The sequence below is a fragment of the Artibeus jamaicensis genome, unplaced genomic scaffold, assembly GCF_021234435.1.
Source record: "Artibeus jamaicensis isolate MK-2021 breed Jamaican fruit bat unplaced genomic scaffold, CSHL_Jam_final scaffold_1964, whole genome shotgun sequence".
NCBI classification, from domain to species: Eukaryota; Metazoa; Chordata; class Mammalia; order Chiroptera; family Phyllostomidae; genus Artibeus; species Artibeus jamaicensis.
In genome coordinates, this window is record NW_026522030.1 from 42,996,551 (window position 1) to 43,024,136 (window position 27,586).

The following is a 27,586-nucleotide window of genomic DNA, read 5'->3' on the forward strand; positions in this document are numbered from 1 at the left end:
CAGAAGGATTCTGGGTAACGGCCCCGGCCGGCTGGGGCGGCTGGCACCGCGCAGCAGGTTTTACTCACGCCAAGTCCGTTGGTTGTGGGGGTTGTAGGGCTTGGGGCAGCCGGACATGGAGCAGCCATGGCCCCCTCCAGGACCTTGGAGCGTCCCTCGGGCAGAGGGTGAGGCTGAGGAAGAGAGTGACTTGGACATGTCTCCCAGTTCTCCCCGGTGTCCGCAACTGCCCGGCGGCGGTGCCCAGGTGAGAGGTGGGGGTGGGGGAGTCCTGTTTCTACGGGCGGAAGGGGCGGAAGGGGAGGTGCGGTGGTCAGGGTCCCAGAGTCCGCTGTCTCTCCCTCTTCTGTGCTCTGTTCTGCGCCCCCACCTCACCCGCGGGGACCAAGGGCCTGATGCCATCCCGCCGCTATTGTAACATCTTCTAAGCCTTGGAATCTAAGGGCTTTAAAGAGTTGCTGGCCATACATTTCTAATCTGCACTTCTATGTACACCTTTCACCTTGGCTTCTTCACCTTTGGAAGACGTCCCTCCCCCCATCCCGTTCTGACAGCACCCAGATTGGGGGCCGCTCATGCTGTAACATTGACCCTTTGTCTTCTTGTGCGTGATTTTATCCGAACATTTTATTGTGTTGGAGAGTAATACGTGTGAATAGTTGTCATTAGGAACAGTAAATGGTGGTATTTCAACAATTCATTGAGCTCCTGACCTTTAAAGGTTTCTGATCCAATTTGACTGACTTAACATCTGAGCAAATTCTTTAAATGTCTCTTTTGATACTGGCATAAATCTCTCGCATTCCCGTGACCATTTTATCTCTTACAGTTGTTTTTAGTTTTGCTTCACATAATTCTTCACTAAAAACACGTATGTACACATTTGCCTTTTCACCTAGATTTCTTCCCGAGATTCCTGATGCTACTCGTGGTTTTCACCCCAGCATTCCTTCCTCTGAAACTTATCTAAATGTGATATGCCATTTAGGATTTTTCTAGATCCTATCTTAAAAGAGTGCTTCCATACCTATCACCCTTTCCTGGTTTTTCTCCTAACCTGAGTGTGTTTTGAAAGTATATTTCAGGATTATCTGTGTCTGCTTTCTAGGTTTCATACAAAATAGGGTCCCTAAGAGCTTAACCGAATTAGTAACAGTTTTTCTCTACACTCACCCTGCAAGCTGTTAATGAATGAGCAATTTAAATTGTCAATAAGTGTAGGGTCATTGATCCAGTGCCCAGCTCACAGGGTTGACTTCACACAAAGAAAAATGCTGTTTCATAACACAGACTCTACTTCAGCCAGGCAGTCACTGAGAAACTGCAGGCCATTTTTTAGGAGGACACAGTGAGAGTTGATAGGTCAGTATTCACCTACTAATTATGGATCACTGCTGTCATCTTTGTCTACAAAGTGTTATATAACCACATAATGAATGTGTTAGAGGAAAAAATGAACAGCAACTGCCATCATCAATTTTGAAGGCATATGGAGAGGCTAGAAGAATTTTAGTGCATTGTGGTTGAATCACAAGAGTAATTTAAGAGAAACTCAATTTTAAAAATATTTCTATATTAACTTTTACTCATACACTTGGAATTGTAAGGTTATCTAGCATAAAAGTATTTTAGAAGTGAATAGGCTTATCTCCTTCATTACAAGTGTTTTCCCTGAGAATATATAGGTAGTGAGTGGCAAAATTAAAACTAGAACTCTCTTCTGACCCTTAATGTTCCCCCCACACACACCTATTGCAATGCCTTTTCTGTGATGTAATGTAAAACTCAGTTTGGCTGAAACTACCTTTGAATGGTGTTAAAATTTGTAAAGTGATTACTAATCCTAAATTAGTCCATATGCTTATAACCTACTTATTTGTCTTACTGGCTTTAGGACTTAAGTATTGAGTTGGAATTTTGGAAGGAATAAATGTTTACTTTGATTTGTAAATAGTTTATAATACATATTGAAATAGCTTTGGTTTAATTGTACTGAGTATGGGGAATCTAGACTACTTAATGTCATTTGGGATGTATAATTCTTAGATCCAATTAATGTAAATTTAGAGATAAAGTTACATATGTATACCTTAACATTAACCGTTTCTTTTTTGGATTTATGTTTATTAAAATTATATTTAATGTCCCTTTAAATCTCAGTATTTTCAGATAAAATATGACTTTTTATTTAATCATCTCAGTACTGTTGCATAGTTTGGTAAAATGTCCAAATGTCTTTATAGTCTGTAGAGGAGAATTTACACATAAGTCATCTTTAGAATTTGGAGATAATATGTAAGTGTTTAAAAATGACTTTTAAAAAAAGCATTTTAGTTCTTGCTCCCCAGCATATGTCATCATTTTGTCTCAAATAAAATCTTAATGAAATAAAAAAATAAAAGAAATGACTTGAGAATTTGCTTCCCCATATTTGGAAATGCAAGATCCATTTGTACATATCTTCTTTCTTAGTATATCTTAGTCTTTTCTTACACTATAAATTTTATTGCTTAATTTTTCTCTTTCTGGCCACTTCTTAAAACATAGCTAATCTACATTTGATTCTATTTTAAGATAGCACAAAATAAAAATAAGCACTTAGTTATAGCCATTTGGTGCCTAGGCTCCAAACCTGCTAAATGATTAACTAAAACATCTGGAAAACCACAGTGTTCACATTTGCCCCAGTAGAAATCTAAGTTTGCCTGAAGACTCATGTAAGAAGTAGGGGCCTGGCATGCTACTCACATTAGAATGCTTTACTACCACTAGCCTGTTCTGTGACAAGGAGAATCATTTATTCACTAAGATTTCTTGAATTCTAGCTCTAACCAAGCCGAGAGTTGTGTGAACAAATAAGCACAATATTGTCTGAAAACACCACTTTAGAAGTATGCATAACTTGGATGCAGACAAAAGGGATAAGAGATAATCTAGGAATGTGATGCCAGAATCTGGAATGGAGATACAAGTATGGTGAGGGGAGGGGGTGCCACATGGAAGGGGCAGATAGAAAGAATAAGCAAACACCTAGAAGAGTAACTGAAACTGGGTCCAAAGATAATACAAACATGAGAAAGCGTGACATGTCATAGTCTGCACTTTACCCCAAGACACTAAGAATGAGTGAAATTATCAGATTTGGATTGTGGAGAGCATTCCAAAGATGATAAAGGGTGTGTTTATATAATTAAAGGCATGAATAGTGATGCACATAAGGGAGTAGGCGGGAGTAAAATTATTTTGAAAATTTAGTTTGAAATGGATCTACATTTTGGCTAAGAAATCATAAAGGATATGCCTTCAACTTTCATTTTGTACAGGTGAGGAATATAAGGCACCCATCACATATCATGTGTTCAATAAATATTAAAGCTAATGACTATTGCTTCTGAATGGAACAGAATCACCAGGGTGGACCAGTTGGCTTTTCTTTTCTTAATAACTGCCTGTTTTGATTAGGGTTAAAGGGTATCTATTTGATATAGTCAGTTATAAATAGAAAATGCCAGTGAGAACTTACCAGATTGCCAAGGATTGAAATAATACAGAAAGAAAATAGAAATCAAGAAATTAATTATTACTTTTAAATAAAAACTTTGCAATGAATAACTTGCAGAGCAAAATTCTAAAGGTCTGGTTTTCAGCATGTTGAGTGATAAGGTGATGAACTCGATTTTAAGCTTTTGTTTTCTAATTCTCCTATTTCTGATTATAAAGACTACAAATCAGATGTTTGTTGAACATCAGCCATATGCAGGACACTGTTAGTTTTCAGGCTTTATGTTACTGTTAGTTGTTGGGGGGGCGGGGACACAGATTAACAAAGAATTTTGAGTCTAGTTGATGAAACAAGGCCTATAAAATATAATGTAACTTCATACACAGAAGGTGGCATACCTTTGCACCAGAAACATTGTACAGTAATCCTTGACTGAAAGAAATTGAACTGTGCTGCATAAACATACCCAATGCCGTCTTCATTTCTTACAAATACTATTTCTCATCCAGATGTATAGCCATGGAATTGAAATGGCTTGCCAAAAGCAGAAAGAGTTTGTGAAGAGCTCTGTGGCGTGCAAATGGAATCTAGCTGAAGCTCAGCAGAAACTTGGTAGTTTAGCACTGCATAACTCTGAGTCCTTGGATCAAGAACATGCCAAAGCACAAACAGCAGTATCAGAACTGAAGCAGCGTGAAGAGGAATGGCGACAGAAAGAAGAGGCTCTAGTACAAAGAGAGAGAATGTGTCTGTGGAACGTGGATGCCATTAGCAAGGATGTTTTTAATAAGGTATGACCTTTTTTTTTGCACAATAATGAAAGGAGAAAAAAAACAGTGTTTGTATAAACTGGTGTGCATATTTGGTAGGAAAGCAACAGAATCCTGTAAACAATTCATTTTTGACAATTTATGAAGAGTGCTCGTTACAGAAACCCGTATCCCCAATAGTGTCTAATGTGGGTAGTTCTTAATACAAATATATGGTTGCAGCATAGCACACTGAATATAAGTGTGGGCTCTGGAATCAGACTGTTTCAAAACTTAGCATTGTCACATGCTAGTTGTGACCTTGGACAAGTCACTTAACATCTTTAAGCCTCAGTTTCCTCAACTTTATGGGAGGGTATAAAGACTGACTAAGGTGGTATCTTAAAAGCAAGTAGCATGGGACCTGTCACATGGTAAAGCTAAGATTTTACAAGTGCTTTCTAATGTTGCTGTGTTATCAGCTTGTTAAGTTTTTTAACATTAATGTATAGTTATTGGATTTACTAAATAAAGTGTTTCACTGTTATTTACCAGTATGTATTTAGTAAACCTCATATAGTAGTATTCTAGACTTGGTATTACAGGCATTATTAGTGAAAGGACTAGTATAGTACTTATGCCAAGTGAGTAGTTCTGTTTCTTATTGGATTCTTTAGGCCTTATTCTTTGACTTTTATATCTGAAATAGATATAGGCAATGAATTTCAGTCATTTTCATTGTATAAAATAGTACTTCTTTCTGTTCATACTAAACTTTTCAAGCTTCAAGGATAGACTGCTCATTCTTGTCTAAGTCCACATTCGCTTTATCTTTTAATCTTTTTTTTATTTAAGATTTTATTTATTTCCTGCTAGCCCGGCCTCGCAAACAGCTCCCAGTCACACCTCCGACACTAATTTCCCCCACTCTTTCTCCTTCCCTTCCCCTCTCTTGAAAAATAAATAAATAAAATATTTTTTAAAAAAAGATTTTATTTATTTTTAGAGAGAAGGGAAGGGAAGGAGAAAGAGAGGGAGTGAAACATCAGTATGTGGTTGCCTCTCATATGTCCCCTATTGGGGACCTGGCCTGCAACCTAGGCATGTGCCCTGACTAGGAATCGAACTGGTGACATTTTGGTTCCATGCTCAAGTCACTGAGCTACACCAGCCAGGACACATTCACTTTATCTTTAACCATCACTATTCTGCAGGCTTCTCAGTCTGTAGCTACTTGTTTCTGTTCTGGTATTCTCTCTCATCCCACCCTTTTAAAAACTCTAAGTTCCTTCCTGTAGACCAGTTCTAGTTCTGCTAACAGCAATAAATAATACACATAGTGAATGATAGCACTGGCCTTATCAGTACTTTATTCTTTAATTAACAAAAAATTATAAGAGTACAACATGCTTATTGTAAAAACAAGACATAAATATGTAAAATAAAACTGAAGGCCTTCCTTCACTATCAGTTCCAGTGCCCAGAGATAACCACTGTTACCAGTGAGTCATATCTTTCTAGATTTTTTCTGTGCTTGTTCCAATTTATATTTACATATTTTTCCACTCCCACAACAGGATCACTTTTATCTGAATGTTTTGCTCTTTCAGTATATAGTGTTCTGAGGGCTATGTCTTCTTAAGTGTTATTTTATTTCTGATATGCATTTATACCCTAAAACTATTAAAAATAATTTTCTTCTTCCAGAGAGAATGGTCAAAACAATGTATCTTTGTTATAAAATTAATGTCTTTTAACACAGTGTCACAAAGAATGTATTTTCACTTGCCTGTTTTTAATACTTTGGTCCCAAGAAGGCCTACATTTATATTCCACATTAATTAAGACTATCTTTATGTTCCAGTCATTTGCTCAAAATCGTACATTGATTTTTGTCTGGGAGCTTCAGCGGACTAGTCTAGATCGCACTGTCCACCTTGATAGCCACTAGCCATTTGAGACCTTGAAATGTTACTAGTCCACATCGAGATGTGCTATAAGTGCAAAATACACATGAGCTTCCAATGACTTAGTACCAAAAAAAATTAAGTATTTCACTAATAATTGTTTTATTGCTTACATGTTAAAATAATATGTTGGGTTAAATTAATGTTACCAATTTATGTATTTCTTTATACTTTTTAATGTGGTTAAAAGAAAACTTTATATTTGTGATTTGGATTATATTTTTACTGGACAGTGCTGCTCTAGATAGCAGAATATATATTTATTTATTTATTTATTTAAAGACTTTTATTTTGAAATTTATAAATGTGTACCTTTTCATTATAAACTGGCAGAGAACTAGTTTGCAATTTCAATTTTTGGCAGTGATGGTTTCACAATTTAAATGTGACCACAGAATTTTCTTAGAAATTGTTTTGCCATTTTTTTCTGGCTAAGTACAAACTTCATCTTGGTCTGTTTTATGACTTGTTTAATCAAAAATAAGCACTTCCTTAATAGAAATTTGTACTTGATTTTAGAATCAAACTGGCTTCTCCTAAGAAAACTTTACAACAAAGGTTTATTTTAGGTTTATGTCTTGTCAAAGAATTTATAGTAAATATACTTTATTCTCTATATACTTTTGAATTTTTGAGTTTATATCCAACAAGATTGCCAAAGATTAGTCTAGAGCAGAGATTTTCAACTGGTGTGCTACAAGAAATTTTAAAACATGCAACACTTGACTACTTAGTCAGAGGCACTGACCTCTTTTCCCTTAGATTATCAAATTAAAAAATGACAACAGCCAACACAACAATAGCTACTTGATGTGAATGCCCTGTCTTCATCCATAAATATAGAGGTCATATCATAGAGTTGCATCTTATTGGTCACATCACATAATAAGGTTGCTTCTGATTAATTCTTGGTACCAAAAATCCTTATATACAAGTATAGGTACCTGCTTTTTAAAAGACCTTCATTTTTTATTTTACTTTATTTTTATGTATTGATTTTTAGAGAGAGAAAAGGGAAGCGGGAGAGAGGGAGAGAAACATCAATTTTGTTGTTCCACTTATGTATTTATTGGTTGATTCTTGTGTGTACCCTGACTGGGGATCAAACCTGCAACCTTGGTGTGTCATGACCGTGCTCTCTAACCAGCTGAGCTACCCAGCAGGCTATACTATAGACACTTGATTTTTTTAAAAGTCACTTTGGAGTGAAAAGGGTAGGTAGTTACATTATTGTTGTTATTTTTGTAACTCTATCAAAATTATACCTTATTTATTTATTTTTGGTCAGGATGGCAAAAAACAATGTATTTTTTTGTTGTGCTACAGAATTTTAATAATTAGTTTATGTGTGCCATGAAACAAAAAAGGTTGAAATTTATTGGTCTACAGTTGCAAATACTTCATGCAAATGAATAATATAGAAGGGCCATTTTTTTAGCAAAAAGGTTCGTTCATTTGTTTTTCTGTACTATTTCTAAAGTAATTCTATAATTTTCCACACATCTGTCATTTTAGATAAAACTAATTAAACTTCAGTACAAGTGCATTTTAATAGTTTAATAGAGTTTAACAGGGGATTTTAATGATATACTACCAGTATAATACTATACCACCTTTTTTATAGTGTCTGTAGGAAGGATTGCTAGACATTCAGTGTCTAAGAAAGAAGAGTCAATTAGAATATAAAATCTGATTTTAGCTTAAATTTCTTTTAGAGTTTTATTAATCAAGATAAAGGAAAAGAAGCAGAAGATGAAGATAAATCAGAATCATTTATGCAAAAATATGAGCAAAAAATCAGACATTTTGGTAAGCCTACTTTTGAATTTCTGCCTTCTATAACATTTGATATCATAAATATGCGTATAAAAAAGTGGACTTATAAAATGGAAACCAAAAAGGTAAGTGACAAACTACTTCTGGAACAATTGTACAACTCTTGTTTTAGACACTTTGTGTGGGGTGTGGTCATAACAGAAATGTACTGACCAAAGTAAACCAAATTGTGAAGAGCAGCAAATGTAATCTCTTATTACATAATACCACCCTCTCACATACAGTCTTTAGTCACACTACAGTCTCTTTTCATTTCCCAACTAAAATGGAAAAAAGAGTTCATTTCCCAACTGTTTGCTTTGTCTTTTTTTCTTTTTTGCTTCCTTGGTATCTAGTTATTGTATGGTTATAGGAACAGCATTCAGTTTTTTCCCCTGCGTTTGGGTATGATGCTGTATAATTCATGCACATTTTTGTACTGTTATTCATCTAAATGTAGTAATAGAAATGTTTATAGAAGAACTGAAAAATAGTTTTCTCTGTAGGGAAAAAGTGATGACATAGGGATTAATATAAGTGAAGGCTTCCATTTTACTATACATGTTTTTTATCTTCTTTTTCTTAGATAAGTCCCTTTAACATTTCATAAAATAAGGGCTTGGTGATGACGAACTCCTTCAACTTGACCTTACCTGAGAAGCAGTTTATCTGCCCTTCCATTCTGAATGATAGCTTTGTTGGATAGAGTAATTGTGGATATAGGTCCTTGCCTTTTATGACTTTGTATACTTCTTTCCAGCCCCTTCTTGCCTGTAAGGTTTCTTTTGAGAAATTAGCTGATAGTCTTATGGGAACTCCTTTGTGGGTAACTGTCTTCTTTTCTCTTGCCGTTTTTAAGATTCTCTCCTTACCTTTAATCTTGGATAACATAATTATGATGTGCCTTGGTGTGTGCTTCCTTGGGTCCAACTTCTTTGAGACTCTGAGCTTCCTGGACATCCCGAAAGTCTATTTCCTTTGCCAGATTGGAGAATTTCTTCTTCATTATGTTTTCAAATTCTTACTCTTCACTTCTCCTTCTGGCACCCCTGTGATTTGGATGTTGGAGTTTTTAAAGGTGTCCTGGAGGTTCCTATGCTTCTCTCTCTCTCTTTTTTTTTTTGGAATTCTTGTTTCTTCATTCTGTTCTGATTGAATGTTCTTTCTTCCTACTGCTCCAAACTGTTGATTTGAGTCCCAGTGTCCTTTCTGTCACAGTTGGTTCCCTGTACATTTTCCTTTATTTCACTTTGCCTAGCCTTCACTTTTTCCTCTATTTTGTGACCATACTCAACCATTTCTATGAGCATCTGATTACCAGTGTTTTGAACTCTGCATCTGATAGGTTTGGCTGTTTCTTCATGGCTTAGTTGTATTTTTTCTGGAGCTTTGATCTGTTCTTTCATTTGGGCCATATATATATATATATATATATATATATATATATATATATATATATATATATATGATCTCTGTGTGCCTGTTACGAAGTTAGGTAGGGAGCCTTCAGTGGCACAACCCACATGGCTGTGTTGTGATGCTGGTGCAGGGGCAGCCCAAGAGGGAACAATGCTGCTTGCTCCACTCTCTATCAGTTTTCAGTCACTTCCCCAGCTACCCACAAGCAGATTGGGCCCTTCTGGTGCTGATTCCCGGGTGGGTGGGCTTGTGTACATTTTAGGACCCTGTGGGTCTCTCCAACAAACTCTCCTGCGATACTGGGAGTTTCTCCCGCTGCCACTTTATCCCCCACAGATGTTTTCAATGAAAAGGTTTGAGGCTTTATTTCCCTGTGCTGGAATCCTGGGTTGCGCGGTCTGTCTTGCCTCTCAGTTGTTCCTGCCAGTTTATCCATACACGAATGTGGGACCACCCTGTCTGCCAGTTGCCACCTTGCCACAAGTGCCCCCCACCCAGCTGCCCATCTCTGCCCCTCCTACTGGTCTGGATGAATGTTTTTTCTTTAATTTCTTGTGTGTCAAACTTCCTTACAGTTCATTTTTCTGTCAGTTCTGGTTGTTTTTTATTTTTAAATTTGTTGTCCTTTTTTTGGTTGTGCAAGGAGGCACAGTGTGTCTACCTATACCTCCATCTTGGCTGGAAGTCTGATATAGTCCTTTGAAATAAATACATCTGGATTAGCAGCTGTGATTAAAGCTTCCAGATGGAGGTTTTCCAAACTTGCACTGCTTTCCAGACTCTTGGAAGACATGGGCCTGGTACGTGTGAGGCTATAAAGAGCTATAGTGCCTTCCACACCAGTCTTTGGTCTCATGTGTGCTTACAATCTTTGTGTGCTTGCAATCTTTAAAATTTTTCCTAACTTGGCCTTGGCTGTTGTGGCTCAGTGAATTGAGCATGGACTGCAAATCAGAGGGTTGCAAGTTCAATTCCCAGTCAGGGCACAGGCTGGGTTCCCAGTATGGGGTACACAAGAGGCAACCACACATTGATGTTTCTCTCACTCTTTCTTCTTTTCTTCCCCTCTCTCTTAATAAAATCTTTAAAAAATTCTTTGTCCTAATATTCCTAGTAGTATTTGTTGACTCTTTTTTATGTTGCTTTTAACTGTTATAGCTTGATAGAATTTGCCATCTAATGATAAATGGTACAACCATATCATGAATTATTGTGAAGCATTGAAATCTTGACTTTTCTCCCTACATTTGTATTTTACTTATTAATTTATTTAATTCATGTTTTAGAAATATAAAATATCAATTTAGAAACAAAGTTTTTATTTTAAATGTCACAAAAGTTTTCAAAATCACATTTATCTTTGACATTACTATCTTTATGATCATCAGAGCTGCTTTTTGATGATCTAACGCAGTTTTTCATGACACTTCATCTGTTCACCTCCAGTCTAACTTAGCTGTGATTCAGCAATTTTTGAATGTATAGGATGTCACTGGGAATTTTATCAAAACCTGTAAACATACACATGAATACTATGATGGTATCTTTTCCAGTTATAATGAAGGTGTATATTCATAGTCTCTTCAATATAATCACTTATAAAGACTATACTTTCAGGGATCATTTCTCTAGTTCGTTACTAGAGAAGTTTCTCTGAACGTGTAGAGCACCCAATATAATCCCTTATACATTGCTTTTCAAACATATCAATATCTTATTTTTGAAAAACATTTAATATAAAGTACTTTTGAATAGAATGTAAAGTGAAATGAGGAGAAAATTAATATGGAGGATATGGTTTAAAAAATTTTTAAGTCATTTAAAAATAAGCCCAGCTCTGGCTGGTGTGGTTCAGTGGATTAAGTGCCGGCTTGCGAACCTATATGGTCACTGGTTCAATTCCCAGGCAGGGCATATGTCTGGATTTCGGGCCAGGTCCACGTTTAGGGGTATGTGGGAGGTGAGCGATCAATGTATCTCTTGCAGACATCATTTCTCCTCCTTCTCTCTCCCTTCCCTTCTCTATAAAATTAAATAAATAAAATCTTTAAAAAAAAAGAATAAATCCAAGGAGGGAATACATAAAAATGTTAACATTAGTTATTTCCTGTAGAATTATAGATGATTTTTATTTTCTGGATTTTTCCAATTCACAATAAATATAATTTTAATCTGAAAAAGAAATATTTAGAAGAGTTTATACTAAGAATTCAAGGATGACTTAACATTAGGAAACTGATTAATATGATTCATCATATTAACAGATTATAATGGTATAACTGCTAGATTTACTGATCACTTTGATGTGGAAGGAATGGAAATGTCAGTGAAATTTCCAATTTCCAGAATGCTTGACTGGGTCACAGAGCCTAGGAAGCTCTGTAGATGTACAGAAGAATGGGTTTGGTTTCAAATAAGATGAGTTTACGTGGAGGCATATAGGTAGAAATAATTATCTGGTGGTAGGTGATTGGGAATAAAAGAAATTTAGGGCTCAAAAAGTCTATTAAAAAGGTCACATATCAAAAAAAAAGGTCACATATCTCTCATTAAGAAATTCATGACCTGGACTTCCAGCCAAGATGGAGGAGTAGATAGACACACTGTGCCTTCTTGAACAACCAAAATAAGGAAAACAACAATTTAGAAACAAAATAACAACCAGAACTGACATAGGATTGAACTGTATGGAAGTCAGACAGCCAAGGAATTGAAGTAGACACATTCATCCAGACGGGTAGGCGGGGCGGAGTTAGACTGCCAGACAGAGAGGGGTTGCGACACAAGCAGTGGTGATACCAGGCATGTAAGGCACCCGGCATGCAAGATAGCATGGGGCAGACCCTGGGCACTGAGGCAGCAGCTGGCAGACCCAGCCAGGTGGCAATTACGAAGCAAGGCACTGCACATAAGGCAGCTGGCTGACCAGCCAGTGGTCCCACATTCACACCTATATAAACCAAGCGAAACTGGGGAGCTAGACAGACCGAGCAACCCAGGGTGCCAGCATGAGGAAATAAAGCCTCAAAGCACCAACTGTAAACACCTGTGGGGGTTGAAGCACAGGGAGAGACTCCAAGCCTCACAGGAGAGTTCATTGGAGAGACCCACAGGGTCCTAGAATGTACACAAGCTTCACCCACATGGGAATTGGCACCAGAAAGGCCCCGTTTGCTTGGGGGAAGCGGTGGAAGGGACTGAGATCCCAGTGAGCAAGCTCCGTTTTTCCGTTTTGGACCCTGCCCCCACATACAGCGTCATAACACAGCCAGTGGGTTGCCCTGCCCTGATGAACACCTAAGGCTCCTCCCCCTCATACATAACAGGTGCAACAAGACAAAACAAATGGCCCAAACAGAAGAACAAATCAAAGCTCTAGAGCAAATACTTTTAAGTGACCAAGAGATAGCCAACCTATCAAATGCACAGTTCAAAGCATTGGTGATCAGGATGCTTACAGAATTGGTTGAATTTGATCGCAAATTAGATGAAAAAATGAAGGCTATGCTAAGTGAAATGAAGGAAAATGTACAGGGAGCTAATAGTGATGGAAACAAAACTGGGACTCAAATCAATGGAGTGGACCAGAAAGAAGAAAGAAACATCCAAACAGAAAAGAATGAAGAAACAAGAATTCAAAAAAATGAGGAGAGGCTTAGGAACCACCAGGACATATTTAAATGTTCCAACATCTGAATTATAGGGGTACCAGAAGGAGAAGAGGAACAGCAACAAGTGGAAAACTTATTTGAACAAACGAGAACTTCCCCAATCTGGCAAAGGAAACAGACTTCCAGCAAGTCCAGGAAGCTCAGAGAGTCCCAAAGAGGAACACACCCAAGGCACATCATAATTATATTACCCAAGATTAAAATGAAGGAGAGAATTCTAGAAGCAGCAAGAGATAAGGAGATAGTCAACTACAAAGGAGTTCCCATCAGACTTGTCAGCTGATTTCTCAAAAGAGACCTTGCAAGCAAGAAGGGGCTGAAAAGAAGTATTCCCAGTCATGAAAGGCAAGGACCTACATCCAGAATTGCTCTACTCAACAAAGCTTTCATTTAGAATGAAAGGGCAGATAAATTGCTTCTCAGGTAAGGTCAAGTTGAAGGAGTTCATCATCACCAAGCCCTTATTTTATGAAATGATAAAGGGACCTACCTAAGAAAAAGAAGATAAAAAATATGTGTAGTAAAATGACAAACACAATTATTAACAACCACACTTAAAAACAAACTAAGCAAACAACTAGAACAGGAACAGAACCACAGAAATGGAGATCACATGGAGGGTTAGCAACAGGGGAGTGGGAGGAGGGGGGGGAAGGTACAGAGAATAAGTAGCATAGATGGTAGGTAGAAAATAGGGGAGGGGCAAGAGTAGTGTGGGACATGTAGAAGCTAAAGAATTTAAGACACGTGGACATGAACTAATGGGGGAATGTGGGTGGGGAAGGGTGTGTAGGGTGGAGGGGAATGAAGGGGGGAAATGGGGCAACTGTAATGGCATAATCAATAAAATATTTTTTTTAAAAAATTCACAACCTACTTGGGAGATTTTTATCACAGAGGAATTAAGATGAGTATAATTTAAAGGACTAAAATATATCCTTTTTATTTTAATTATAATACAAAAAAAGGAAAGGGAAATCATCAAAATTGTGTATTTGGGGACCCTGTTAGGAATCAGATGGAATATTGATAGCTGATGGATGCATTGGGATTTAGGTGTTCACCAGGAAAACTTATAGGTGAATTTTTTTTTTAATTTATCAAAGTAAGGTTTTTCAGCATTTGGAGAAATTTATTGGCTACTTTAAATGACCATATTATCCTTAAACAAAGGATTACCTTAATATTTGAATGAGTGAATGAATTATTTATGTTGTGTGAATAATACCTAACATTTATAAAGTGTTTACTCTCAGATGCAGTTTTAAGTGCTGTATGTGTATTGACTCACTTAATACTCACAAAAATCCTGTGAGTTAGATACTACTTTTAATCCTATTTTACATACAAGAAAATAGATGTATAAAGGAGGTATAGAATGGAGGTATAGAAGTATAAAGGAACTTGTCCAAGGTGTAGGAAATGACTAGTATTTGAACCTAGGCAGATTAACCTTAGATTCTGTTTTCTCAGTCATCATGCTAGATTGTGTTAGTCTCCATTTGTTTGTAAATTTGTTTACAAATTCCAAAATAACATTAGCACTTTCAGGTATGTTCAGTTCCACTAAGTTATTGATTCCATTGATATATTCATAAAATTCCACACTCTTCTTACAAAGGTCTGTATGGAATACTTGTAACCTGACTTCTCAATTTGATAATAATTTGGTATACTTTTTTTAAATCCTCACCCAAGGATATTTTTGTTGATTTGAGAGAGAGAGGAAGGCGGGGAGAGAGAGAAACATCAATGAGAGAGGGAAAGAAACATTGTTCAGTTGTCCCTTGTACTGACCAGGGATCAAACCTACAACCTAGGTATGTGCCCTGACTGGAGATTGAACCCTCATCCTTTTGGTGCATGGGATGAGGCTCCAACCAACTGAGCAACCCAGCCAGGGCTAACTTAATAGGCATTTTTAAAATCAAATCATAGTAAGTATTCCTTACATAAAGGTCAACCTTGTGTTAAATGAGACTCTTCCTCATGGCCCCTACGAGTATCACTAACCTTTTCATATTATATTTCCTACCAAAGAAACCAAAATGGGTAAGATTTTAGTGCCTCACTGAGTCCCGATGCTGTTGTGGAGAAGTAAGCAGGAGAAGCAATTCTCTCTCTTTGGATAGTAGATCAAGCTGAACACACTGCCTCTTCAAAAGTGTCACAAAACTAAGGCAAAATGGCTTTATAAGACCTACTCTATATCTTCAGGTATAAGAAATAAGGATTATGCTTTCTGTAATCCTTCTGACCCTCAGAAGTTATTAAGCTCTTTAATTATAACCTGAGAAGTAGTTTCAGATAACTTCCATAATCATTATGCTTCTCAGAATTGAAAATGACATAATCACTGTTTCCAAAGTGTTGGGGAAATGACTTTATAAAGCTTGTAAATCTCTTCACAAGGAAATGCTAAAATGCTTTTTCCCATTTTTTTCTTTTAAATGAGGGAAAGTTAGTCACTTATTTTTAATTGATTCCCGTGTGGTCTTAAAGATGTATTTCTCAGTAAGACATACATCCTCAGTTTTGTTCTTTCTTGTGTTCTAATGTGGAACCTTAATGTATAGAAGTTTGTTTTGTATCTAGAAGAAAGATCTATTGCCAGACTATTAAGATGGCTTTATAAAATTTTCATGATAATTCAGTAATATCCAGACTTCTTTGGATGAGTCTAAAATCCTTAAAACAAGTGTAAAGCCGACTGGACAAAGTTAAACAAAAGCTCAACACTTGCTGGTTCCATGATCACTTGAGTGGTATTGACTTTTTTACTAAGTTCTTACTAATTTGGATAAGAATGAAGATACACCTTAACATTTAGATTAGTTTGATTTTTGAAGCAAAGTGACAGCCATTTGTTCATATGTTTGACTAATTTTTATTTATTTATTTTTTAAAGATTTTATCTTTAGAGAGAGGGGAAGAGAAGGATACAAATATTGATGTAGGAGAGAAACATTCATTGATCAGTTGCCTCTTACACGCCCCCAACTGGGCACGTGGCCCACAACCCAGTAATGTGCCCTGACTGGGAATTAAACCAGCAACCTTTTGGTTTGTGGGGTGATGCCCAACCCACTGAGCCACACTAGTCAAGGCTTAACTAATTTTTAAAAGATTTTGTTTTCAATGTATATAAGTAGTCATCATGATTAAATGTTAATGTGACTAAAATGGTTAAAATATGTTGTTTTTATAACACTGACTGGATTGGTTTCCCACGCTATCAACATTTTGTCATATCATCTTAGACATATTTTAATAAGTTAGAATGTAACTTTCCAAATCTTTGTTAAGTGTAGTTTCTCAGGATTTTTTGTTGTCTTTTGCATCTTTGTAATAGAAAATATTGTGTTCTATGACTAAATAATTTTTAGTCTCTTAAAACCTGTATTTCCCTGGCTCATGTGGCTCAGTGGATTTAGCAACAGCCTATGAACTGAAAGGTTGCTGTCAGGGCGCATACCTGGGTTGCGGGCCATAACCCACCCTCATTGTGGGTGTGCAAGAGGTAACTGATTAATGTATCTCTCACAAACATGAATGTTTCTCTTCCTTTCTTTCTCCCTCCCTTCCTCTCTCTCTAAAAATAAATAAATAAAATATATATTTTTAAATGATTTATATTCACTAAGATAACGAGCTATCTCAATTTGCCGTGGACTTCAGGCATTCTCCAGGTGCAGGAGTTTTGCTTTAAACAAGTCACTCTACTTAAGTCTAGTTATCTGAAATAAAACCTTCTGTGAATTTTGGAAGCTATTTAAATATAGTGCATTTTGCCTAAAAAGAATTTTATTCTTCTTCATTTGCTTTTTTACCGTAACATATTGCTGTGGTAATATGAATTGTCTTAAAAGAGAATAATTTTAAAATACAATTTCTTCACTTACAAGAAGAAAATACTTGATATTCATGCTTTAATTCTTTTTTACAGGTATGTTGAGCCGGTGGGATGATAGTCAGCGATTTTTGTCTGACCATCCGTACCTTGTATGTGAAGAAACTGCCAAATATCTTATTTTATGGTGTTTTCATCTAGAAGCTGAACAGGTATTGTGTGGACCTTGAATTTCTGGGCACCTCAGTTTTCTGATATACTTTTTTTTTTTTTTTTTTACATTAAGTGAAAGCAGGTGGTCTTTAACTGAGATTACAATTTTGTTTTCAGATATACTTGAGTTTTCTGTGGGAATATTTTTAGTTATTTTAGTTATCACATGGAAACTTTTTCTAATGTGCCTTCCCTGTACCGCCCCCATCTCTCTTGTTCCCAAATACTGTAAGCTTTTTAAAATGTCTCCAGAGGTATTTGTTATAATTTTAATCTATTTATTTTCAGAAAGGGGCTCTAATGGAACAAATAGCACATCAAGCTGTTGTCATGCAGTTTATAATGGAAATGGCCAAAAACTGTAATGTGGATCCAAGAGGGTGTTTTCGCTTATTTTTCCAGAAAGCCAAAGTAAGTAGCTATTTGGTGTTGTTAAACAGGAAGGTTAGGCCTTAACCTCTTTGGTCCATACACGTCAAAGGAAGCCATTCAACCAGGATGCCACAGGTTAAATTCTGTAAATTTCGTAGTGGAAAGAAAAGTTGTATTGCTGATTTCATGCTAATTTAGACATAAGGGATCTATATAAGAGACTATATACCATGTGTGTGAAATTGAGACCTGTTCAAATAAATGTCTGTATTCAGGAAAATTAGTATTCCATCGTTTATTCAATAAATATAAACTGACTGTTATGTAAAAAGCACAGCTGTTTAAGATGCTGAGAATCTATCGTTGAATGAAATAGATAAGCCTGTGTTTAAACTTAAAGCTTAATGAGATGTCAAACTTTTGTAATATAAATAGGAAACATAAAAAATTTGATAAGGATAAATGACTAAAAAACAAACAAACTGTGGAATGTAAGAATATTATGCAGCCATTAAAATTATATTTTGAAGAATTTCTAATTTGAGATAATATTTCGCTATAAAGTTAAAAGAAGTGATATGTATTTATGTATACAGGATGATGTTAGCCAGGTTAAGGAAAAATAGAAATGTCTAGAAAGATTAAGTACCGTTTTACACTCACTGGATTAGTAAATTCGCAGGTTGTACCGGAAGTAGAGCAGTAGGAATCCACATTCACTGCCTGTGGGAGTATAAATTGGTACAACCACTTTAGCACATTTCCTTGTGAAGTTGAACAAATACTAAGAAATTCCCCTAGGTATATATCCTAGAACATAGATTTTTCAGCATGTGTTCAGGGACACTCAAGAGTCTGCAAGACCCTTTTAAGAGGCTTTGAATCAGAACTTTTTTGTAATATTAATGTTCAGATGTTATTTGCCATTTTCACTGTCATGAGTGTAGTAGACACTGATACAGAAGCAGATATGTGAATCTAGCTATCTTCTGTTATAAGCTAGACTTCTCACTAAATTTGCTTAGAGATAGTTTTTTATAAAAATGTTATAAATGTTAATATGCAATATATTTGTTATTGTTATGTTTTAGTTAATTTTTAAAAAATTTTTATTTATTTACTTTTCAGAGAGAAGGGAAGGGAGGGAGGAAGAGAAACATCAGTGTTTGAGAAATACATTGATCAGTTCTCGTCCACCCCTTCAGCTGGGGACCTGGCCTGCAACCCAGGCGTATGCCCAGACCAGGAGTCAAACCATCCACCTTCTGGTTCACAGGCCAGCACTCAATCCACTAAGCCATACCAGCCACAGCTTGTTAATATTTTTAAACCCTTCAGTTTTAATTTCTAACACAATAAATATTAATAGAATTAGCCCACATAAACAGGAGCTCTTTAGGTTCCTGAGTAATTTTCAAGAGTAGGAAGAAATCCTAAAACCATAAAGTTTGAGAATTACTGCCTTAGAGAAACTTATATATGTGCACTAGATACCGTACATAATGTTCATAGCAGAATTGTTTATGACAGCAAAAAGCCTAGGAACCACCCAAATGTCTCTTAGAATGAAGCAGCATCAACATGAATAAAAGATAAGAGAGTTTTAAAAAAAAACAAGCTACGGAATGATATATCCAGCACCACTTTTTGAAAAATATTAATTTTTTTAGAGAAGGGAAGGGAGGGAGAGAAACATCTATGTACAGAGAGTCATCAATTGGCTGCGTCTCATGCACCTCCAGCTGGGAACCTGGCCTACAACCCAAACATGTTTCCCTGACAGGGAATCAAATCGGCAACCCTTGGGTTCACAGGCAAGCACTCAATCCACAGAACCACACCTGCCAGGGCTCTAGTACCATTTTAAAATATATTACATTTTTTAAAGTCCAAAAATGAGCAGAACTAAACAATATATTCTTAGGGACACATATATAAGCAATAAAACTAAAGAGGCAAAAGAATAACAAAGACAAAAGTCACAGCTCAGAGAGAGAGGGAGTGCCTCTCCACAACTGATATCTAATGAGCTGTTTCCTAGTATGTGTGGATGTCCAGTCAACTATACATAAATCTTTACATGCTCTTACATATATATATATAATAATTTAGTATACATAATTAGAAGGAAATATGCCGTAAGTTTAACTTTGATTTTACTTGGGTGGCAGAATTATAAATGATTTCTATTTTCTTTTTCAATGAACATACTTCCTTTTATAAATAGAAGACAGTGTTATATTTTAAAATAAAAAATTTAAGGTAGTAGTCCTACCTTAAATGCTCCAAACCCTTTTTTTACAGTGTAGCCTAAAGAGGAAAATATTCCAAAATAATACAGTTTTAATGAGTAAATGATTGAGTTGGTATTTTAGCTAGGTTTCTGATAACTATTTGAAAATTTCACTTAATACACAGGCATGCAAAAAACATACGTTCTTTTTCATCTTACATTAATGACTCTGTTTGAACTAGTTCTTAATAGGATAATGAACATAGCCACACTATGTATATTCTTTGAAATTTACTTTGGCAAAATTGCACTGAAGTCTTTAGATCTTAACATTTTGTTCATAACAATTAAACAATTTTTTTAAATTTATTGATTGTTTCTTGTATGTGCCCTGACCAGAGATCAAATCCACAACTTTGACATATTGGGACAGTACTGTAACCAACCAAGCACCCAGCCAGGGTGCAGAATAATAACTTTTTTAAATTAAAAAATAGCTTTCATGGATGCTTACTTTGTGCTAGGTACTATTATAAGAACTTTTCATGAATTCATTCATTAAATCTCATAACGTTTTATGAGGATTATCCTATTTTACAAGTGAGGAAGTTAACATAGACGAATTAAGCAAGTGCCCCTTAGGTTATTTAGTAAAAACAAAAATCAGTCAAGTCTCTTGAGATCTAAATCTCTAGGCCTTACACATGCCTGAGACCACAGTTGTGCCGCTTGATTTCATTCATGGTTCATTTTAGAAGTTACTTTATGATATTTCATATGTCCACATAAGTAACCATATATTGACCAGAGTGAAGTGCTATAATATAATCAAGGAAATGATTCTAAATTTGTAGAAAGATAGAATGGTACCATAGAATGTTAGCTGTATTATTTATGCTAATTCCTTAATGATATTTATGCTAATTCCTAATCCTGGTTATACAACCTAAACTCCATTAAAGAAAAAACAGCATTTCAGACAAATCGACCTAGAAATAATAAGAAACGGACTTGGACAAAATCTTTTCTTTCCACCATTTGAACTTAAAGCCTATGTTTTATTAGTGTAGGATCTGCGTTGTCATTCTTTATCTGCAAAGGAAATAATGGAGGCCACTGCCAATAGGGTGTTTTGTATTGGAAATTTTGTTTATATTATCCATCATCAGAGAGATTTTCCATACCTCAACATAACTCATCATATTTTTTCTTTCTGTAATATTGAAAAGAAGGTGCTTTCTTAAACACTGAGATATTGTCATAAGAAATATTGAGTGTTGAGTTTTATTTTGTTTTCATGGCTTTTACAGATAGGGACTACAGAATCAGAATCACCGGAAACAGGTAATAGTGCCCCTCGTTAACTGGTAGAGAACCGAAAGGTTTTAAGAATATCCCGTGGTGGTTTCTCGAAACCGGCAATGGAAAGAGGAGAATGTGAGAGGGTAAATGAGGACTATTTTGTATCCTATCAAGAGCTCAGATAAATATAAGGAAAACAAAGGGCTTACTTTCTTTTGTTACATATTTGTGTCTTTAAAGAATGTTTATTTGTTTTATTTTGCTGAAGCAGATGGAAGTGAAACAAACTAATCACTAATATTCCTTGGTGGTTTCTACATTTAAACTGTTCCTCTCATCTTAACTTACTCTATTTCAGACCTGATATATGCTTGTTAGAATTTACTGTGTAGTTTGGAAATCTTCAAAAACACATTCTTTGTGTTTGGTGTTTTCTAGGCAGAGGAAGAAGGTTATTTTGAAGCATTCAAAAATGAACTTGAAGCTTTCAAGTCAAGAGTCAGACATTATTCTCAATCACCCAGTTTTCAGCCCATGACAGTTCAGAATCATGTTCCACATTCTGGTGTTGGATCTATAGGTTTATTAGAATCCTTACCACAGGTAAGCTGGAAAACCAAATGTTTATTTATAAATGCAGAGTTCACATTTTTCTTCTTTTGGACTACTCTTCTTATATGTAATATATCTGTGGCCATTTTAAATGTCCTTGCCTCAGAACATAACTTGGAGTTTCATTTCATGCCATGTTTTGGCAATAAATCTGTTCCATCTCTTAGGTATTAAGAGAGAAATCAAATTCCACACTTTTAAATATAGGAAATGAATTGTGCCTAAGCATTCTTAAAGGCAAGTGTTACTTATTGATCATCTGAATCATAAATTCTCAAGATGGCTCCAAAGAACTTCTCATTCAGAGTAGATCTATACTGTTCTAAGATTTTATTAAAGTGAATTAGCTTCAAAGCATACGTACAATTGGCAACCAAGATGATGTGTTGCATGAGTTTAGTGTTGCTCATTGTTGGTGTTGCCCACCAGATGTAACATTTTTAGTCCACATTAATAGAGCTTATGCTAAGCTGTTCTTTCTGGTAATACTGGCCAGGTGTTTGAGCCTCTTTGAAGTCTGCTGTTAAGAGTAAGATAAAACCTTGTCACTAACATGAAGGAATTTATGTCAAAAAGAAGAGGAGGTTAGACTACTGGTCTAATACTACTTAGGGTTAAAATTTTAAGTTACCCTTAGAAAGCTGCTTCCCATTTTTATTTTAGTAGCATTTTAATGGAGCCCAGTAATCTTTCATTTCGAGGCCCTGTGATTTTAAATTAAGAGCAGCTTAATGTTTAGTCTCTTGCCTACACAGTGAAAAGGGAAGTCTCATTCAGAAGACAATGTGAGAAGAGCTGTGTGTTTATTTTTAAGTCTCATGAAGAAAGAATGGAGATTTTCTATATCTTGACCTTATGTCATTGTAATTTCACCATTTCAGTTGTTACATGTATTGTAAGCCAAAGGGACAATTTAAGGAAAACAGTTGATCATATTTAAGTCAGCCAAAAATGTTACTCTGAAGAATGGGAATAATCAAGGTCTGATTTTTAAATAATTAGTCACGCTACCCCAAAGTTAGACATGTAATATTCTCTTTTTATTTGCCCAATAGGTTATCTCTTTTGCTCTTTAAATATAGTGATAATTTTCTCTTTAGTTCTTTGAGAAATAACCCACAGGGAACTAGTCTTTCCAAGAGAATTTTATGGTGAAGTCACTGTCAAATCCATATGTAAATATACAATTATGATGCATATAATGAATGCAAAGGAAAATATTTTTGAAGGATATCTTTATCATAAGAGGGGAAGATATATGTTAAAGTAATCATGAGATATTATATTACCAAAAAGTTGCTTCTGATTTGAGAGAAGTAAATTCGTGTTCATGTAAGATAGCAACTGAGATCTGCTGCAGGCGTCCCCTGCAAGTCAGTTTGGTGGAGGACCTGGGATTATACAATTTTGACAGTTTTGAATTGCTGGTATTACCAGAGTGGTTTAGATTTAATTCATCTAACAGACCAACCCTCATGGTGGAAGAAGAGCATCTCAGTCTACTCCTTCTGAGGGAGAGAAGGGTTGGATAAGCTTTTGGCTAGATACACAGGGCTGTCAATGGTTGAGGGAAGTACGAGATGAGAGGCAACCTAAGGGACTAAGTTGTCAGCTGAGAGGAGATCTGGAAGGAAAACTTACCATAACAATAATAACATCCCATTTTTATTACATCAGATTGTAAGTTGCAAATCACTATTGTATGTTGTATCATTTAATCTTCTCAAAAACCCTGTGACTCATTTTCATTCATATTATAAACTGAGGCTCATGGAGGGTAAGTAATTTGCCTGGAGTCAATAAAATAAATGATGGAGCTAATATTCTAATCCTGGATTTCTATCCCACTGCTCATTCATCTATACTATAGACTGTTGCTGCATCATATATAAGAAGTGTCTAAGACAAGACAGTCATGTGCTCTTGGGAAGAACTGGTTGACAACTGGGACAAGAAATGTGTTGAGAATGTTACTAGATGAAAATATCATCAGTGGAATTGAAGTATAGATATGGTTAGGTATACTGATTACTATTTGTTTTTTAAAGTCTCTCCGTGATGACATCTTACTGTTCTTAGGAAGGTGGGATAGATGAGTTCTGGAGAATCTCCTTTGCCAGCTCTCATGCTCAGCACTCGCTCATTGGAAAACCGGGTCCTGGTCTTCATCGAGTCTCTGTCTGAAGACCTTTGGACTTGGGCCTTAGCTTCTTTGGAGAATGGGATAATGTGATAAGAATATTAATAGTTTTTTATAAAACTTAAATTCGGGTAACAGTTTAGCTTTTAATTTTTTTATTAACAATCTTTTTTTATTAACAAGCCAAGTATCATCCTTACTTTTGAGAAAACTAAACCAAGGTCTCTTAAGAAAGACATAAGTAATATTTACCTTAGCTTTATCCTAGATACTAGTTTTTAATTCTATTAAGTTGCCCTAATTTATTTTCACTTTGAGGTTTTCATTATACTCAGTGGTAGAGGCAGGGCTTGAACCGAGGTCCAGTGTCATTTTAGTGTCCCAGACCTCAAGTCAGCTTTTTGTGCCACTTCCTCCGTAAAGACCTGATTGGGAATAATACAACTTCTGGCTAGCTGTTTTTACTTTTAAAGTAAAAGAACCACAAAGTATTATACTTTTATTTAAAGGATCTTTTGAAATTTAGAGGATCTTTTGAAAACCCTGCCTTCCTATGGCATGGGGAGGTTTGAGACATCTATCTCTTGGTTGGACTGTTTCCCTCACTGGTGTTTATTAAATAAATTAAATGACACTAGGTGATAAACTAATAAAATGCTAAGTATCTAGCAGATATTCAGATCAACTTGAGTAGAGAAAATTGAATTTTTGGCCTAAATTCCTAGGTTAAGGGCTTATGTTCTTACTCAAGTTTCTTTAACAAATAGTGGTTTTATTTTTGCATTTAAAGATCTTATTTATTTTCAGAGAGAGTGGAAGGGAGGGAGAAGGAGAGGGAGAGAAATATCAGGTGGTTGCCTCTCACCTGGGACCTGGCCTGCAACCCAGGCATGTGCCCCAACCAGGATTGAACCAGTGACCCTTTGGTTCATAGGCCAGCGCTCAATCCACTGAGCCACACCAACCAGGGCTATTTTTGCATTTATTGTATAAAGTTTTCTGTTCATAGTTTTAGAAATGGACAAACAGAACATTTGAGTTATTTTTCTGTTTAAAAAGTAAATAAAAACTAAAATTGTGCTTCCCAATTTTTAACAATTGGATTAGTGTACCTGTCAAAAAATGAAGGATTTTCTCACTTGACTTTGTTTTAACCTTTGAGAAACCAACATAAACTGAAGATAGCTATAATTTCTTATTTATGTTGCATATTTAGTTTTACTGTTATAATTAGATAATAATATACATTTCTGACTTAAAGCAATGTTTGTATTTTAAATTATCAGTAGCTACATGTAATCACATGGAAGAGGTAGCCTTGCATGATTAAATAATTAAAATTATACAGTATTTTTCCATGTTTTTGATTGATTGACTTGTGCGAGAGAGAGAAACAGTGATTTGTTGTTCCACTTACTGGTGCATTCATTGGTTGATTTTTCGGTGTGCCCTGACTGGGGATTGAACCATGAATGGGGTCAACACACTAACCAACTGAGCTTCCCAGCCAGGGCAATACACAGTATTTTTTAAAGGCTATTTTTTAAAGTAGAAAAAGGGTAGTGTTCATTGCATTATTTTTTACATACATCTTCCTTCTTTATCACATCTCTTTGGATTAAGTGATCATAATCTATTTTTCTATCTCTCTGTCTTGGGTTTCAACCCAAATCTGACTTCAAAGTCCATCTTCTTTCCTACTCTCCTACACTGCAGAGAAAAAGAGAATGTGAGGCAGATTATGTAGTTGTATATACTAGCATAAACCTAGTTATTATCCATTGTTTCTTCCCCATACTTTTTTTTTTCAGAATCCAGATTATCTTCAGCATTCTATCAATACAGCTCTCTGCAGTTTAAATTCAGTGGTACATAAAGAAGATGATGAACCGAAAATGATGGACACTGTATAATTTGGTTAAGACTGCTGAGGCCAAGTACTATTTTGTTACAAGAAAGGAAGAACTTGGCTATTTTCTTGACACTTTTATGGGTGCTGCACTTTATTTTTGTTCGGTTTTTGATGGGAGGGGCAAAAAGAGTACTGAAATGTTTTGTAAAATTTTTTTTATGTGCTGCTAGATTTTTTTGTTTTGTTTTGTTTTTTCTGAAGAGAGGAGTGGTACCATAAGTTACAAGAAGTCAAACTGAACTTTGGTTTTTTTTGCTACTAAATTTGCCTTTAATCTTATTGTTCTCAATTTTGGAATCAAAGTATGAAAATCTGCACAAATGCAATGTTTACAAGAACTGGTTGATTCTAGGAGGCATCTGCTACAGTCTTTTTATATGGATATGTATATGCCCTACTCTATAAAAATGATTAAAGACAAAAATGTCCTTGTATCCTACCGCTAATTTAGCTGTCAGATCTGGTGTTTTATCATGTTAAAAGCAATAAATCAGTAGTTGATAATCTACTTTACTAAATAAGCTGGGTGATACCAATTTTTAAAAAGTTTTCCCCTTAAAATAATATTGTATTTGTATTTTCGGCACCATCAGTTAAATAAATCTTTGACTCTAATATCAAATTTATATAGACACTAAATTAAATCCTTAACTATTCTCAAAAGTGTATTCCTTAAAAATTGATTTTACCCTGTTGATTTTTTAATAGTAAGGGATACTGTGACTTAAAAAGTAATAAAGCTAATATAAATTTTTAAAAAATAAGACCAACTTTCAAGCTCACTCTTAATTTCTTGACATAGTGTGAGATCTCTCAGGGAGCAAGTTTTAAAAGGATACTCATGGCCTGTAGGAACAAACAGAAAAAAATGATCTGACTTTTAAAATTAGGTTTATTGTTTGTTTCACTCTGATGTAGCCTGAGGACTTTTTTAAAAGATGAGAGAACGCTTCTAGAGCTAACTGCCTCGAGCTGCCAACTACTTGTGAGAATGTGGTATTCGTATTGGTAGTGATGGCTTTTATTGCGTTTGCCATTTCTCTCCATAGTTCAGTTACCATACAGTGCTTTTGAGCTTTACTACTTCCTGTATAATTCACCTCAAGTATGCCAGGATATTTGATGATTCACTTTATTTGGAATTAGATGACAATTTTAATTATGCTATCCTTGCTATTTGAGGATTAATCTTTGGACTTCAGGCACACGAGCTTTGTTTATATTGGATATAGCCTTTGGTGTGCTTCCATTGAGACTAGTAGCAAACATTTGGAAGATGACTAACTGGGATTAGGTATACATGTCTCAACTTGAAAAACCAAATATTGCTAAAAAATCCATATGATGATCCGACTTGTAACTGTGGCCTCATTTGCACCTTGTTTTAACTAACTTGAGGTGGTAAGGCACTTAGTACCCATACAAATGGACTGGACTTACTGAATCATACTTACGTAACATCACAATCTTACTGGTTTTCAGAATAAAACTCTTTTGTGATTTTGATACAAAGATATGCTCTACAATAAAATGTTTGATTAATTTACATGGTAGTAATTTTTTGACCAGTGACCTAGTTGCAGAAATTTTTGTTTTTCTATTCTGCAGCAAGCTCTTACTTTTCCCTTCCTGTCACATAAAGAATGTACACAGCAGTAACATCCTCGATTTCACTGAAATGATATTCAAACCATTACTTTCCATTCCTCAGCTTCCCTTTTCCCCAAGATTTGCTTATAAGCATCCAGATTGTTTTCAGTTCCACTTACCTTCTTTAAGTTAGAGGTATTAATGATTGTAGACTGGAAGGAGAGAAATTATCAATGAAC

General features: G+C 35.6%; 1 protein-coding gene and 1 pseudogene across 1 annotated transcript; both read left to right on the top strand.

The window, feature by feature from the left end:
* The first annotated feature begins 11 nt into the window (after positions 1–11).
* Positions 12–27,303, top strand: CDC37L1 (cell division cycle 37 like 1, HSP90 cochaperone). Its single transcript, XM_037143572.2, has 7 exons — positions 12–247; positions 4,012–4,293; positions 7,934–8,027; positions 17,070–17,185; positions 17,475–17,597; positions 21,532–21,696; positions 25,657–27,303. Exons 1-7 carry the CDS (start codon positions 116–118, stop codon positions 25,756–25,758), a joined length of 1,014 nt encoding a protein of 337 aa, XP_036999467.1. The 5' UTR covers positions 12–115; the 3' UTR covers positions 25,759–27,303.
* Positions 11,054–11,140, top strand: LOC119048051 (uncharacterized; annotated as a pseudogene).
* Positions 27,304–27,586: the final 283 nt, after the last annotated feature.